The sequence below is a fragment of the Labeo rohita genome, chromosome 20 (assembly GCF_022985175.1).
Source record: "Labeo rohita strain BAU-BD-2019 chromosome 20, IGBB_LRoh.1.0, whole genome shotgun sequence".
Taxonomy (NCBI): Eukaryota; Metazoa; Chordata; class Actinopteri; order Cypriniformes; family Cyprinidae; genus Labeo; species Labeo rohita.
Window position 1 is genome coordinate 8744185 of NC_066888.1, and position 14809 is coordinate 8758993.

The following is a 14809-nucleotide window of genomic DNA, read 5'->3' on the forward strand; positions in this document are numbered from 1 at the left end:
CAAACCCGTAAAACCTTTGTCGTCTTTGGAACACAATTTAAGATATTTTGGATGAAAACCGGGAAGCTTGTGACTGTCCCATTGACTGCCAGGTAAACACTACTGTCAAGACCCAGAAAAGTATGAAAGACATCGTCAAAATAGTCCATCTGCCATCAGTGGGAAAAAAAAAAAAAAAAAAAGAGAAAATTCAACAATTTGTCTCCTCTGTGTCAGTGTAGCGAGAATACGCTGTTTTCGTTCAAATCAAATCTGAGTTTGAATTGAGTCTTTTTTTTTTTTTTTTTTTTTCCTTCATCAATGTTGGACATTGTAACTTCCAATTGTGATTCTGAGGAAAATTCTGACAATTCTGAATTGACTTTTTCTTGCAATTGATTTGTTTTTTTTTGTTTGTTTGTTTTTTTTTTAAATCTTGCAATTCTGACTTTATAACTCTATTGAAAGTTTCTCAATTTTGAGAAAAAAAGTCAGAATTGCGAGAAACTGGCATTTACAAGAAAAAAATCAGAAATGACTTTCTCTCAGTTGTGAGTTTATATCACGCAATTCTGACTTTACAACTCACAGTTGCAAGTTCATCATAATTCTGGGAAAAAAGTCAGAATTGTGAGTTTTTATCTCACAGTTCTGACTTTATTTCTTGCAAGTAAGTTTTTAATCATTTCTTACAGTTGTGAGTTTATATCACGCAATTCTGACCATAACTCGATTACGAGTTTGTCATAATTCTGAGAACAATGTCAGAATGTGAATTTTTGTCTTGCAATTCTGACTTTATAACTCTAAATTGATAGTTACTCACAATTCTGAGAAAAGTCAATTGCGAGGAACTTGCGTGTACAAGAAAAAGTCAGGATTGACTTTCTCTCAGTTTTGACTATATCAAGCAATTCTGACTTTAACTCAATTGCGAGTTTGTCAATTCTGAGAAAAAGTCAGAATTATGAGTTTGTCTCAATTGACTTTATTACACTCAATTGAAAGTTTGTCACAATTCTAAAAGGTCAGAATTGCGAGATACGAACTGGCATTTACAAGAAAAAGTCAGAATTGACTTTCTCTCAATTGTGAGTTTATATCATGCAATTCTGAGAAAAAAAGTCAAAGTTATCATGAAATTCTGCCTTTTTAACGCAATTGTGAGTTAAAAAGAGAAAGTCAGAATTGCGAGATATAAACTACTAATTAAGAGTCAATTCTGAGAGAAAAAAAAATTGTGAGTTTATATCAAGCAATTCAAACTTTATAACTCGCAGTTGTGAGTTTGTCACAATTCTGAGAAAAAAGTCAGATATTTGAGTTTTTAATCTCACAGTTCTGACTTTTTCTCACAATTGCATGTTTGTCTCACAGTTCTGACTTTTCTTCAGGATTGTGTGATATAAACTCGTCTGAGGAAAAAGTCAGAATTGTGAGAGTCACAAAATCCTTTTTTTATTTTTTATTCAGTGGCGGAAACTGGCATCCATAAAAATATTTGTTATTGTACATAATTTGAGAAGCACTACTTTAGAGGTTGTATATGAGGTTATTTTCAGTATTGGCTTTACATATTCATCTTTCTCTCCCTCAGGCTAAACAACGAGCTGAGGTATTACAGTCTACCCACAAGTTCTTCTCTGAGCAGCAACAGCTCAAGGCTCCAGTCAGCAAACCAACCCGTTTAGAAGGAGCAGGCAAACCCACCGACAGCATCACTTCAAATCACCAGGGGGCGCCATCTGACCGCGCAGAGTCTGACAAACCGGCACCTCTAGCAACAACCAAACCCATCCGGACGGGTCCGATCAAACCACAGGCCATCAAACCAGAAGAAAGCAAATAGTCGTTAATGCTTCAGAAAAGACAGATGGATGGAAGGATGGACTTGAAAGGCCAAGTGCCGGGGGGAGAAGGGGGGTGACGTCTTACAGCACCTGAAAGTGGCAGAGAAGTGTAGGGAAGTAGAGTGATGCAGGTTAATTTTAAGAGGTGCTGTGCATTTTCCACACACTTGCTGTGCCCGTTTTCCTCATCCTTTTATCAGTCCATCCATTCTGTCCTCCGCCGTGGTTGGCATTACAGAGAAAGCGCCCCTCCATTGTGTGAACTGTACATCCTCAGTGAACAATGAAGGTAGACATCAACACGAGTTACACTTACGCTGCTGAGAAATGCCATTTTTATAGCAATATGATTTACTTTTCACTTTCTCATTTCCTCATGTAGAGAAACACTTTTTAGACTGTTTTTGATTTGAAGATATTTCCCCCAACGTCATTTTATTTTTTGCTCATGTTCACAAGCAATGCCGACATTTCAGTTATGCCGATTAAAAATGCATAATGAAATGTCTACACACACACTCTCGCATACATTTATCGTGTGTGTGTGTGTGTGTGTGTACATCTCTCTAAACATGACCTGCACTCACATTTACTTTGACTTCAACCATGTGTATTGGCCTTAACAATACATAGAACATTATTTTCAGCAGATTAGGAATTGATTACCGACGTATCCGATTAATTTATCGATCGCAGTCTCCACTGTGAGCCTTCCCTCTTGCCTTCTCTGTAGTCTCGAAGATTGTGTTTGCGTGTGTGCGCAAAATACCCTTGAATCTTTAGCCAAAGGTTAGGCGTCAAGAGACCTGAATCCTTTTAAGATGAAAATATATATGATTTTGACAAAGATGGCTCAGCTTGGTCAACAGATAGTAGAATTACGATGGAATATTTTCTTTTTTGTAAACGGTTCCTCCAGACCAGGCCTATGTTTGATGTGTCCTAAGCTTAAGCCCCTCCCCTTTTCTGTGAACAAGGACAGATGTAGAAACGCCCACTTCTAGAACTCCAGTCTTTCACCTTCCAGCCTCTCCACACAGCTCCCAACCATGCTGCTGACCAGCTCTGACTCTCCTGACCAATCACTGCAGAGGAGGGGCAGGGTTTGGGTTGGGGTGAGTGGTCAAGCAATTTAGGTTCAGTGCTAAAGAGCGTAGCTGCAAGTTTAGAAGAGAAACTGCGAGCGTGAGGCTGCCAGACTCAATGGGGGGGTTTGGGGCAAAAGTGATAAGTCTTGAACGGAGATTACCACGTTTCGGACTACTCTGTTATGGTGACCACGGGCCTGAGTATACAAGGTCTTTCTCCAAACCACTCCTCTTGAGTTGCTATTGCAAAGAAGGGGCCTCCAGTTGAACAAGGGTTTTCAGTACGGCCCCCCATTTCTTGTTTAGTAGGAATGTGAAACTACAAACAGAAGGGGAGGAGAGGAAATTGATTTTTTTTTTTTTTTTTTTTTTTTTTTTTTTTTCTCTTTTCTTTTGATTTCTGTTTTTGTTTTACTTGTACAGGGGTTAAATCGCTGTATTAAAATATGTAAGGTCTTATTTACATTCTCCTGGTTTGGTTACAGAAACTAATAAAATAATATGCTGTAAAAATGAGCCGTGGTTATGTCGGTCTGTTGATTTGAGGTAATGAATTCATTGCAATACTTTGGTGATTGCATGCAAAAAAAAAAAAGGAAAAGTGGACTTTTTAAAACTTTATTTTCATATAAGTTAATACACTTCCATAGCCACAAGATTCCAATTTCAACATCTCAAGCAGCACACAAGTCTTGAGGCAAATTCAAAAGAGAAAAGGGAAAATGTTCAACATTTACAGAGTTATGATAGCATGATTACATAAGGATTAGAGCATGTACACAACAAGCAAAGTTTTTATGGTTTTTGAAAGTCGCATACCTCTACGATCTATCAATCAAGAGGCAGGCCTACTGTAGTGAATTGTATGCCTTTATATTTTCCCCCTTCCTTGAATTTATTCAGTGCCGTAAACACGACAAGACATTACTTACAAAGGTAGAAAAATAATTTCTCTATTAACATGTTAAGTGGACAAAATCACTGAGGATGTATGTGGCCTCAATTTATTAAAAACCTGATATCAGGATACATGATTAGATACTTTAGATATCCATTTTGGAATTTATTAGTCAAAGGAATATCTTCTATAGCATTTAGCATATTTATCATGGACAAAGATGCAAAATTATTTTTTTTAATAATGTGAAGATGTGCAATGTAGTCACTGGTATGGTCTTGAAAATATCAACCTATATAGAAGTCTTTGTGCTTGAATGAATATTGTCAGGAAAACTGAATATTTGCTGTATTCATTATAAATTCTGTACCTACTGCTGGTGCCATTATTATATAGTTCAGTTGTCTATCATTGTCTTCAAATTCCAGTAAATCCATCAATAGCTGTCCTCCTGGATGTTAAAATATTAAGACATTACAAACTGCATCTATAAGCTGGATGATAAGGAAATTTACGCAGATGTCTTTGATTTACTCCTGCTTGCCTAGTCTCACTTTATAAGACATCATGTAGTAGTTATCCCAAGCATATAGCTTTCTCTCTACTGGGTTGTAGTCTACCATGCTGTTGTAGCGATAGCGGTTTTTGAAGGGCACTGAGATGGTTTTACCCTGGCTGGTTGCAGTGTCATACATGTAATTTACAGTGGTGTTTGGTGAGGTGTAACTAGCTATCGTATACATCTTGCCACAGATCATAAAAGCATTAGCTACAGATGTCTTGCGGATTTTAGTCTCCCAGGTGCCCTTCACCTCTAAGTTGTGAGGGTCCAGCTGGGAGATCACAATAGCGCCCTTGGCTTTGTTGGTGCTGTATATGACCCATAGACCATTCTCATCTACTGCCAGGTCAATGTCTGTGTAGCCTCCCCAGGAGTAGGGGAACTGACCATGGAAGCCAGCATGGGGAAGATCACGGCGGGCAGCAATGCTCTCAGAGAGCAGATCGTATCTTAGAAGGGTGCGGCTAAGCCGCCGTTGGTAGTACAAGGAGCCTTTGTACATGGTGGCGCCCGTGCTCTCCATAGGCTCTGGCAAGAGGAGGACTTTAGTGGGAAAGCCCCGTGACAGCTGGTCCATGTTTTCATACCCGAATAGTTGACGCACTTCGGAGCCTACGGCATCAATGCGCCATACCATCTCTGGACCGTAAGGTTCTTTGGCTTCTGGGTCTTGCATCCAGACACCATATTTACCAGCAATGCTGTCAGCCTTGCGGTGCATCTCAGGGTCTTGCACCCACACCAGATCACCACAGCCTGAAGAATCAAGAGATTGGACATTTTGATAAACCAAATGATTTTAAGATCAGATTACACTTGGAGCCAGTGTCAAACCAAAATCTGCTAAATATGGCTAAAGGTGCAAGAGAGGACACCTTGTCCTACCATTCCTTTGAGTGTAAAAGATTAGTAGCATAACATACCCTTTCCTAAAATACCCTGTAAGAGAGAGGTACTGGGGGAAGGGATGGTCAAAAGACTTCCCGGGAACAACCCGAACCTTGATGTCTTTGTTTAGCAACATGGTCCTATCAAGTGATTCGCATTACCGTTTTGGCGCCTTACTAAACATACACAGCTCCTTTTATAAACTAGATTATTTTAGACGCAAATGAATTGGTAAAAATAGCAATATTTGTGTTAGTGCTGTCAGCAGGAATGAATACTATGTGCATGGTGTCATTTTTCAGGCACCTGAGATGTAGGGGCTTGATGTATTTATATATATCAACATGCTTTGACAGTCCAACTGATGTCAGAGGACATTTACTGGATTGTTAGGGTCAGGGTGTGACTCTCACCTGTGATGTCCGTTGGACCTTCTGGATTTGGGGAAGAATTTGGGGCAGAAACCTCAGTGACTACAGCCGTCAGCTCCTGGTATCCAGGATTCTCGTAATGCCATGCAGGATCTAGCAGAGCATAAGGACAGAAATTCTCAGATTGAGACGTGCTTGTGGAGGTGTTGAGGTCTACATTTGTCAAGCCTTCACTGTAAGAATGGCAACTAGTGAGTATGACATAGCAGTCAAAATATCAAAGTAGACCATGGAGGATCATGTCCATTGTGGAGTACGAGTTACCTCATACCTCTTAAACTGCTTTTGTCTCCTTGTGGATTCCCAGGCCTTGATACCAGGTGTGAGAGTGCAGGTCCTAAAAGGCAAAGACATGTAATGCTGTTATGGTCTGAGGATGTTTACTGTCCCTCAGTTGCAGTCTACCAGATACCGTAAAAGCTGGATGGTCAAAAACAAATAAAACAACTGAGTTGCTGTAAAATGACGAAAGTTTAAACAAGTAGAGTAGGGCTTGGTATTGATCCCGAGTTGCCTAAGAGAGGTATGTTGCATGGTTTTGGAGGACTGGCAGCTCTACTGACAGTCAGGAATCTAACAGAAAGAAATAAACAGCTCTGAGTAGATTCCCAGCTGTCCCGGAGCCTGACAGACTCCAGACCTCCCATTACACATCCGAAACTCAGACGTGTACTCAAGCAGGGTGCACATACACACTCCCTGGTTAACATTCTCAAACAAAAGCAAAGCAACATTTTAAAGGCAATGTGTGTCATTTTCTGATCTAAAAAGACAGTTGAGAAGGAGTGTTTGAGGAAACCAGGTTGAAGTTTTATCCCCAACAAAAATGCAGAAAGGACCAGAACCATTCGGACTTGCATTGTCCTCAGTCCCTTCATTTTATTGCCCTAAAAGACTACCTTTGTTAGAGCCTATGACAAACTACGGTGCCACATTATCATTAATGTCTGATCATGTGCTAACATGTTTACAGGCTTTTATAATAGCGCAGATTACACTTTGAGACATGAAACATCTGGAAGCTGACTTTGATTGATTGCCGTGACAAGGGTTAAAAAGGGCTCCTGCCGCTGCTTTTGCCAATGATAGCCTGCTCAGACCTGCAGCGGGAGTGTCCGTTATCCCTATAATCAACACATGTTCTTGGACACAGGTCTATGCGTCACTACAAGACAACAAAAGCATGTTTGTTTGCAGGTGTTTGTGCTTATCTGTATAACGTGCCTAATGGTTCCCGAAGAGATCAAGCAGATCTTCAAGAACCCTCTAGACCAGCTGGTAGCGTGTTGAAGGCTAATTTATTTGCAAGTGCCTTTCCATCTAACATCTTGAAGACTTTGGAAGGTTTTTGTTTGTACTGTTTAATGCTTTTGTGTTTTGCAACTCTAGGCTGTGAAGCAGATGCCACCCCTTATTATAAATCAAAATGAGAATTCCTTTCGTTTAAAACATCAAAGTGAATATTTCCAAAACAGTTCAATCTCCAGAGGCAAGACATCAGGATTACACATTTCTGTGTTTGCATTTAATGAGGTGACACTGACAACATCCATATGGCCAAATGGCACTAGGTTCCTGATCCGATTTTTTTTATTGCAAGGACTGTTTGCATGTTCAGCTTCACGGCTCAGTCATTTTTCCTCATTAAAATGTTTTACACAACAAAATAAATAGTACTTTTGATAAATTATTTGAAGTTGCAAATGTGGGTTCAGGAGGAGCCTAATCACTCAATCCTGTCCATCATTATTACGAGCCCATATAAGCAACAGTCATTGCGCCGTCCAAGGGACAATTCTTCTGGCATCCCTCCACCTCTCCATCTTCTCCTTTTTTTCTGTTACTCTCCCTATATGTAGAGTTGAACTCAGGCTCAGATTCGAGCCTCCATTGAGGACAGTAAGCCAAGTTTCTACAGTGGCATCAGTACCTGAAAATGCTTTTGCGTGATGCTACGTTCACACTGCTAAGCATCAGTCTAAGATGACTACCATCAGCCAGTGCAGCATAAACAAGTATTAAGGGCAACTTTGAACCTTACCATTAGCCAATGTAAATAAAGCTTTTATACTCCCTGGAAAATTACTGTTTATTCAGCCCCTTTCTGAGAGTGTACATTTGCACGGTAGGATATTTAGGGTGCTAAAGGGACTGTGAACCTGCAAGCAAAACACTGGATCCAAGAGGGTGAGGACGTGCAAGACAGATGGCCTGTTTTCTTTTCAATCTGAAAGAGCCGGAATTGGTCTTCCTTTTGCAAAGAGGGTCTCCACAGTCCACTGGTTCTCACCTTTGTTTTATTAAACTCTGATCTTTTTTTTTTTTTTATACATGATGCATGGTGCAGATGTGAGAAGCTTTGGTGCTGATCACAGGTGTCAGTGTGAAAAGTAGAACAGATGGCAGGACTTGGGGAAAAATATGTAACCTTTATAAAAGACGGGCATATAAATTTCCATTTTTCTAAGAAAATGATTGATCGTTTTGCTAGATAAGACCCATATCCCTCAGCTGGAATAGTGTAGAGCCCTTTGAAGTTGCATTGAAACTGCAGTTTGGACCTTCAACCCATTGATCCCCATTGAAGTCCACTATATGGAGAATGTTTTTCTCAAAAACATTAATGTCTTTTCGATTGAATGAAAAAAGACATGAACATCTTGGATGACATGGAGTAAATGATCAGGAAATAATTTCACTTTCATTCTGGTAGTGAACTCCTGTAAAGTACCAACACTTGGACTAACAACCCCAGTTGGGATCAGTTACCCCTGACCTCCACCCCTCCTCATGCAACATCCGTCAGTGGTCTGCTGGGAGCTGTCAGTAAGACTTTACTGCGGAGTATTAGCACAGTACTTATGTTTTACTGCTTCGGTAGCTTGCTCCCAACACCCTCACGTCTCTCTCAGTCTCTTGCTTTTCTGTTGCCCTGCTGTTACTATGATGGGGGTTGTCACCTAGATCAACTCTGAACTATCTATTCCCAAAATGAACACAATGACCCACTCACCCATACCACCGAAATATGACTCACACTTCCAGGCAGGTATAACTATGGAAAAGCACATATAAACCGTATGAGTCTTTTCCATGGTGCCAGTGACTAGCATGCTCATTTGCTCACACCCTCCCCCTTCCCAGACACCACACCTTTTAACTTGCTACCTTAGATTTTAGTAACCCAAAAAAGTTAAATTAGAAGTTAGACACAAAAATGCACATGAAGGTTTCCATCATTGCCCGTATTGGACTGTATATTGACAAAACAAAAATAAGTATAGGCAATCTTTTACACTTTATTCAAAATGTGCAATGTTAGAATTTGTGCCTTTATGGGTACAACAGCTTGTCACTGGGAGAATACCCTCATAGGGATATCTTTGTACCTTACTTTCCCCTAAAGAATACATTTTAGCATCTTAGAGTACCCTTAAGGTAATAATATCCACTCCTATGATGCCACTGTGAAGGAAGGCACAAAGTTCTCCCTGCCCCAGTGACAAGTTGTTGCAACATCACAAATATAAGGTAGTAAACTTTTGGCTAACTTTATCCAAAAGACAATTTGTCAGTACTCACCTGATCCTGGTCTGAAGCTGTTGTCATTTTGCGGCACTCTTGGAGGAGGTTGTTGCATGCAGGGTCTGCTCCTCAACCTCTCAGCCTCCTGCCGGAGCTCTTCCATTCTCTGCTGCAGGTCTTGAACCTGTCTGTCGAGTCTTTGCTTCTCTCTCTGGAGCTGGGCGTTCTCCCCCATCACCTGGTTGTATGCATCCTGGAGGCCTGATTGAGACCCAGAGCCCTGTGAGGACCCTGACACGGCTTCCCCTCCTACGAGGCGGGCGACCAGCGCCTCTAGAAGCCCCAGGCGAGATTTCAGGGCATCCATCTCGGGACTTGAACCTGGTGCTGGACAAGTGGCCTCTGTAGGGCTGTCCACCGTGAAGGTGTACTGGCAACGACCACTCCCGGCATTCGCCCGGCGAAAGCTAGCACTGCCCTGAGAATGGGTGCCCACCAGCAGGCAAGAAGCCCACAGCACAGCCAGAAACCACATGTTGCACCTCAACACAGATACCTGGAAACTACTTTCGGTCTTTATCTGATACTCTTCCTTCAGGAAGAAGGTTTACGCAGAGGTGATTCTACTCTTTCTGTGGATCACTTGTCTGTCCTGTCCTCTTTAGCTCCGGCACTAATCTGTTCCTTCCCTTTTACCTCACAAGCGTAACCGGAGCCTCTCACTTCTCTGGCGTTCCACTACTGACCTCTCACCTGCGTCTATTCAATCTTCCGTTCTCTCAATTGTGCAAAGGGTTGGCTGATTGGAGCGTCTCACTTTGATCCCACGGTTTGTGTCTTCAGTTCTGGAGGCAGTTTCTCTGAGTCCAGGCACACTACACTGGGACTTATTTATACAGTCAGGGAGGAAAGGGAGGGAGGGAAAGAGTGAGGGAGACTCAAAGAGGGGCGGAAGAAAAGGAGGGATGCTGTGTGCTTGAGGGATTGCCCTAACAAAAAGATCTTTCCAGAGTTCTGTCTTTGCCACCTACTCTTAGAGGGCATATCAGAGCATGTGTGGGATGGTTTGTGTGCTGTTTGTTTAGCAGGAATGCAAGGGCAACCACAGGTGAACACAGAGCTTTTTGTCCCATGATTATTTAATGGTTTGTATGCTCTGGCATTTTCCCACTTGATATTGTAGTAATTACTTATGTAATGTACCTAACAAATGAGCTAAGTGTGTGTGACGGTTTCAGAAGGTAACTACTGGGGGAGTGCATACCTTTCTGCTGCTTTCTAATTTGGGGGTTGCGGTGTATGTGGACCTATCGGTTTGCTGCTGGTGATTCACAGCCGGGGATCTCGCTATGGGGAACCCAAGACAGGCTGCTAAGACGGGGTAAATTTGGATAGAGTTACCCCTACCGGACAGTCCACGGGGGAGGTCTGCAGTGTTGGTTTACATGTGCCGTTTAGCTAAAGGGGTCAGAACGTGACGCAAACAGTAGCAGAGGTCAATGCTTGTTTGAAATGTTACATGCTTGATGATGGCATGGAACACGAATAACAACGGCAGGCTTCAGAATCAACATGCTCCCTTGCCATTTCTCGTTCTGTCACCAACCTTCACAATCCATTGATGTTGAGTTTTCCTTTTCTCATCTGCTTATGACATCCCACTGCAGTTTTCACCCCTCGCCCCCTCATCACCTCACTTTCTCTCAATCTTTCACTTGTTGTTTTTGTTAGTTTGCTCCGTAAACACTGGCTCACCTTCACTTTCAGTTAACTATAATATGGCACAGATAGCTCAGGACTGGAATCTGTTTTCATGATGGCCTTTTGTTTTTGTTTGGTTTGTGTTTGCACGAGATTTTGAATTTTATGCCCATTTAAGTCTTTTGTGAAATTTAGTAATACAAAAACTTTACTGGTACACACTCTTCCTTGCTTCTGACAGTGATTATAAACATTCTTACTTAATAATCCTGAGGTATTGGTTTCACCTACAGGTGAAGTCAAAAGTTTACATACACCTTGCAGAATTTGCAAAATGTTAATTATTTTATCAAAATAAGTGGGATCATACAAAATGCATGTTATTTTTATTTCGTACTGACCTGAATAAGGTACTTCACATAAAAGATGTTTACATATAGTCCACAAGAGAAAATAATAGGTGAATTTATAAAAATGACCCCATTCAAAAGTTTACATATGCTTGATTCTGAATGATCTACAGCTGTTTTTTGTTTGTTTGTTTTTGTTTAGTGATAGTTCATGAGTCCCACTGTTCTTCAGAAAAATCCTTCAGGTCCTACAAATTCTTTGTTTTTTTTTTTAGCATTTTTGTGTATTTGAACCCTTTCCAACAATGACTGTATTATTTTAAGATCCATATTTTCACACTGAAGACAAATGAGGGACTCATATGCAACTATTACATAAGGTTCAAACACTCACTGATGCTCCAGAAGAAAACCCAATGCATTAAGAGCTGGGGGGAGAAAACATTTTGAATTTGAAGATCAGGGTAAATTTAATTTATTTTGTCATTTATTTTGCTATGGAACATGCAAGCATCTTCCATAGCTTCTGAATGGGAAGTAGTAAATGATAAAAAAATATGATATTTAGGCAAAATAAGAAAAATGTACACATTCTCATTCTGTTCAAAAGTTTTCACCCCTGGCTATTAATGCATCAGGGTTTTTTTTTTTTTTTTGAACCTTTGAACCTCCTGTAATAGTTGCATATGAGTCCCTCAGTTGTCCTCACTGTGAAAGATGGATCTCAAAATCATACAGTCATTGTTGGAAAGGGTTCACATACACAAAAATGCTGAAAAACCAAATCATTTGTGGGACCTGAAGGATTTTTCTGAAGAATTACGGGCAGTTTAACTGTTCAGGACAAAGTAGGGACTCATGAACAACTATCACTAAACAAAAAGAAAAAAACAGCTGTGTATCATTCAGGTAACAACACAGTATTAAGAATCAAGTGTATGTAAACTTTTGAACAGGGTCATTTGAATAAACTCAACTACTATTTTTTAATATATAAACATATTTTATTTGAAATATCTCATTCAGGTCAGTACTAAATAAACAATAACATGCATTTTGCATGCATCCTTCTTATTTTGGTAAAATAATTACCATTTTGCAGATTCTATGTGTGCAGGTGAACAATTAAATGGTTAATCATTCTGTAATTACTCACCTTCATGTCATTCCAAACCTGTAAGGCCTTCGTTTATCTTCAGAATGCAAATTAAGATATTTTTGATGAAATCCGAGAGCTTTCTGACCCTGCAGAGACAGCAACACAGCTGGCAAGTTCAAGGTCCAGAAAGGTAGTAAGGACATTGTTAAAATAGTCCATGTGACATCTGTTTTGTTTACGAGGTCCTAAAAATAAATTCAGCCTGGTTTATTATTTTGTTATATAATGTTATGACATCTTAATTTGGGCTGGAAGTTTTACGTCTTGCTTTTGTATTCAACAACTTTGCTTGCGACCTTCTGGCTATTCTTCAGGACCACCATCAAAGCTCTCAGCTTTCATCTCCCAGGCCTTTTTTCATCTATTACCACATTAGATTTATGGAAGATTGCAGAAAACAGACATTTACCAGACCATAACACTGAGTATTTACAAGACCGTGCTTGCAAATCATGTCCGATTAAATCCTCCATGTCATACAGTTAGTCTATGGCAGTAACTAGAGACGCTGACAGTGAAGGATGTTGCACAATCTAAGCTTTTACTCCTTTGGTCAATGCTGTTGTTTAACATTCCCACGTATACAAACTCCATACAGACATAGGATTCTGGCTTTATAATATCTGTCTCTAAAGAGTACAAAACACATCATGTGGGTCTTTTGTTTATGAGTATTGAAGATATTTCCAGCAAGTTCAGAACTGCAATAAATCTTCTCTCGTGACTGTGCAACTATACATATTTCCTGTATATACGCCTCTCCAGTTAAATGCAGTGATTGACTTTGAAGTCTCTGTTTAATGTTTGTAAGTGGGATACACACAAACACACAGTTAAGGTATCTGGCCTGAGGAGTGATTGGAAGAACATCAGTTATGTAACTGATCACTGACATGAAGAGCGTCTCATTAAAAACTGATTGGGAAATTTGTTGACGCAAAACAGACCAACATTGCAATCCAACAAGCATGTTAAATGTTTCCATCCATACACAAGACATTATGTTATGACATCAATCCTGCTTCTTGGATCATGATTACAAATTTCACTAAGTGGATTTTAAAAGATCCTACAGACGTAGACATTTTTAGACTTAAGAACGGCCTATAATCACATAGCCAATGGTGACTTTTGCAGTTTTTCCCGTTAAAGCAACCTGGTTTGCACTGAACTTTTCTTTTCTGATACATTATGACTTTACTGGAAGTGATGAGCCATTCAGGGAAGGGGAATTATGGGAAATAAGAAATGCAGAGCCTTGGATTCTAGATGCTCAATGATATTTCATCTAGCCTACTACTACAGGATTTTGTGCCTGTTTCTATCCAACCATGCTCAGTACAGATTAAGTGAAGCTGTCTAGCACATGATTGAGATGAGAAGAACAGACAAGTTTATAAAAATGCAGGAGAAGAGGGATAAAAGACTGAAAGAGAAGTAATTCAATGTGAGGAATGCAATGACACTTGAAAGGGAATGAAAACAGATCTAAAGGAGTAAAACTCAGGAGCTGGTGTTTGAATCAGACCTGTAAGGGCTGACCAGGGAGTTGATTTTCAACTTTAAAGAAGGAAATACTAGACATAGTGCTATAAAAAGACTAATAATAAACCATAAATGCGAAGCAATAACTGTTACTGCTGGAAAAAAACCCCAATAGAAACCATTACAGAAGTTCTACTGGTTTCCACGACAAATACAATTACCAACATTATAAACCATCAACTATTAACCATTAAAAAAGTGTGTTTTGGGAGATATTCCATTAGGATTTAGTAGTTTTATCAAGCCACCAATAGAAGGCGACCAATTGCCAGTGGAGAGACCCACAGGGACAATTCTCATTATAACCAGTAAAACCATTACAAATTCTGTGATGGTTTCTGTTGCTTTTTTCAGCACTGTTACCTTGGTAAGTATAGCTCAGATCAACAGAGTTATGCTGCAAATATCTGGAGAATTATAGTAAGTTCCATATTGTATACAAACCCACTAAACATACTCTGAAGCATCACCTTATGGTGTGTGCACTGCACACCAAAAGCAAAGCGAATTTTTGCATCACGTTTCTCGCTGCAGATTACTCACGGGATGTTTTTCGTGTCACTGGTGCGAGTAAAAACATCATAATGCTCTCCATTTTCTGATAAAACCGGACGTGTCAATATAACTTCGCTGATTGGCTTGCGCAACAATGTACATTTCTTGCTAAAGTACCTAGCTAACAATTTTTGGTTCCCAGGAGGTTTTTTTATGATTTGTTTTTGGTTAGCCAGGCAAGTTTTTTTTTAACATCCCCAGAACGTTCGTTTTTGGTTTGTAGATTCTAAGTCTGGTTCCTAGAACCGTATTTTCTTAAAGGAGAAATCCATTTCCAG

The 14809-nt window shown here is 40.1% G+C and overlaps 2 protein-coding genes across 2 annotated transcripts in view; one reads left to right on the plus strand and one right to left on the minus strand.

Moving 5' to 3' along the window:
- prrc2c (proline-rich coiled-coil 2C) overlaps positions 1–3433 on the plus strand; it is a 31049-nt gene extending 27616 nt beyond the window's left edge. The window contains 1 exon segment of the mRNA XM_051138294.1: positions 1577–3433. Within this exon segment, the coding sequence (XP_050994251.1) occupies positions 1577–1828 (252 nt within the window). The 3' untranslated portion in view covers positions 1829–3433.
- An 88-nt stretch (positions 3434–3521) lies between these two features.
- On the minus strand, positions 3522–10102 carry myoc (myocilin). The gene is made up of 4 exons (XM_051139409.1): positions 9279–10102; positions 5968–6033; positions 5679–5789; positions 3522–5133 (listed from the first exon to the last, which is right to left on the minus strand). The coding sequence occupies exons 1-4, from the start codon at positions 9754–9756 to the stop codon at positions 4346–4348; spliced, it is 1443 nt and encodes a 480-aa protein (XP_050995366.1). The 5' UTR covers positions 9757–10102; the 3' UTR covers positions 3522–4345.
- Positions 10103–14809: the final 4707 nt, after the last annotated feature.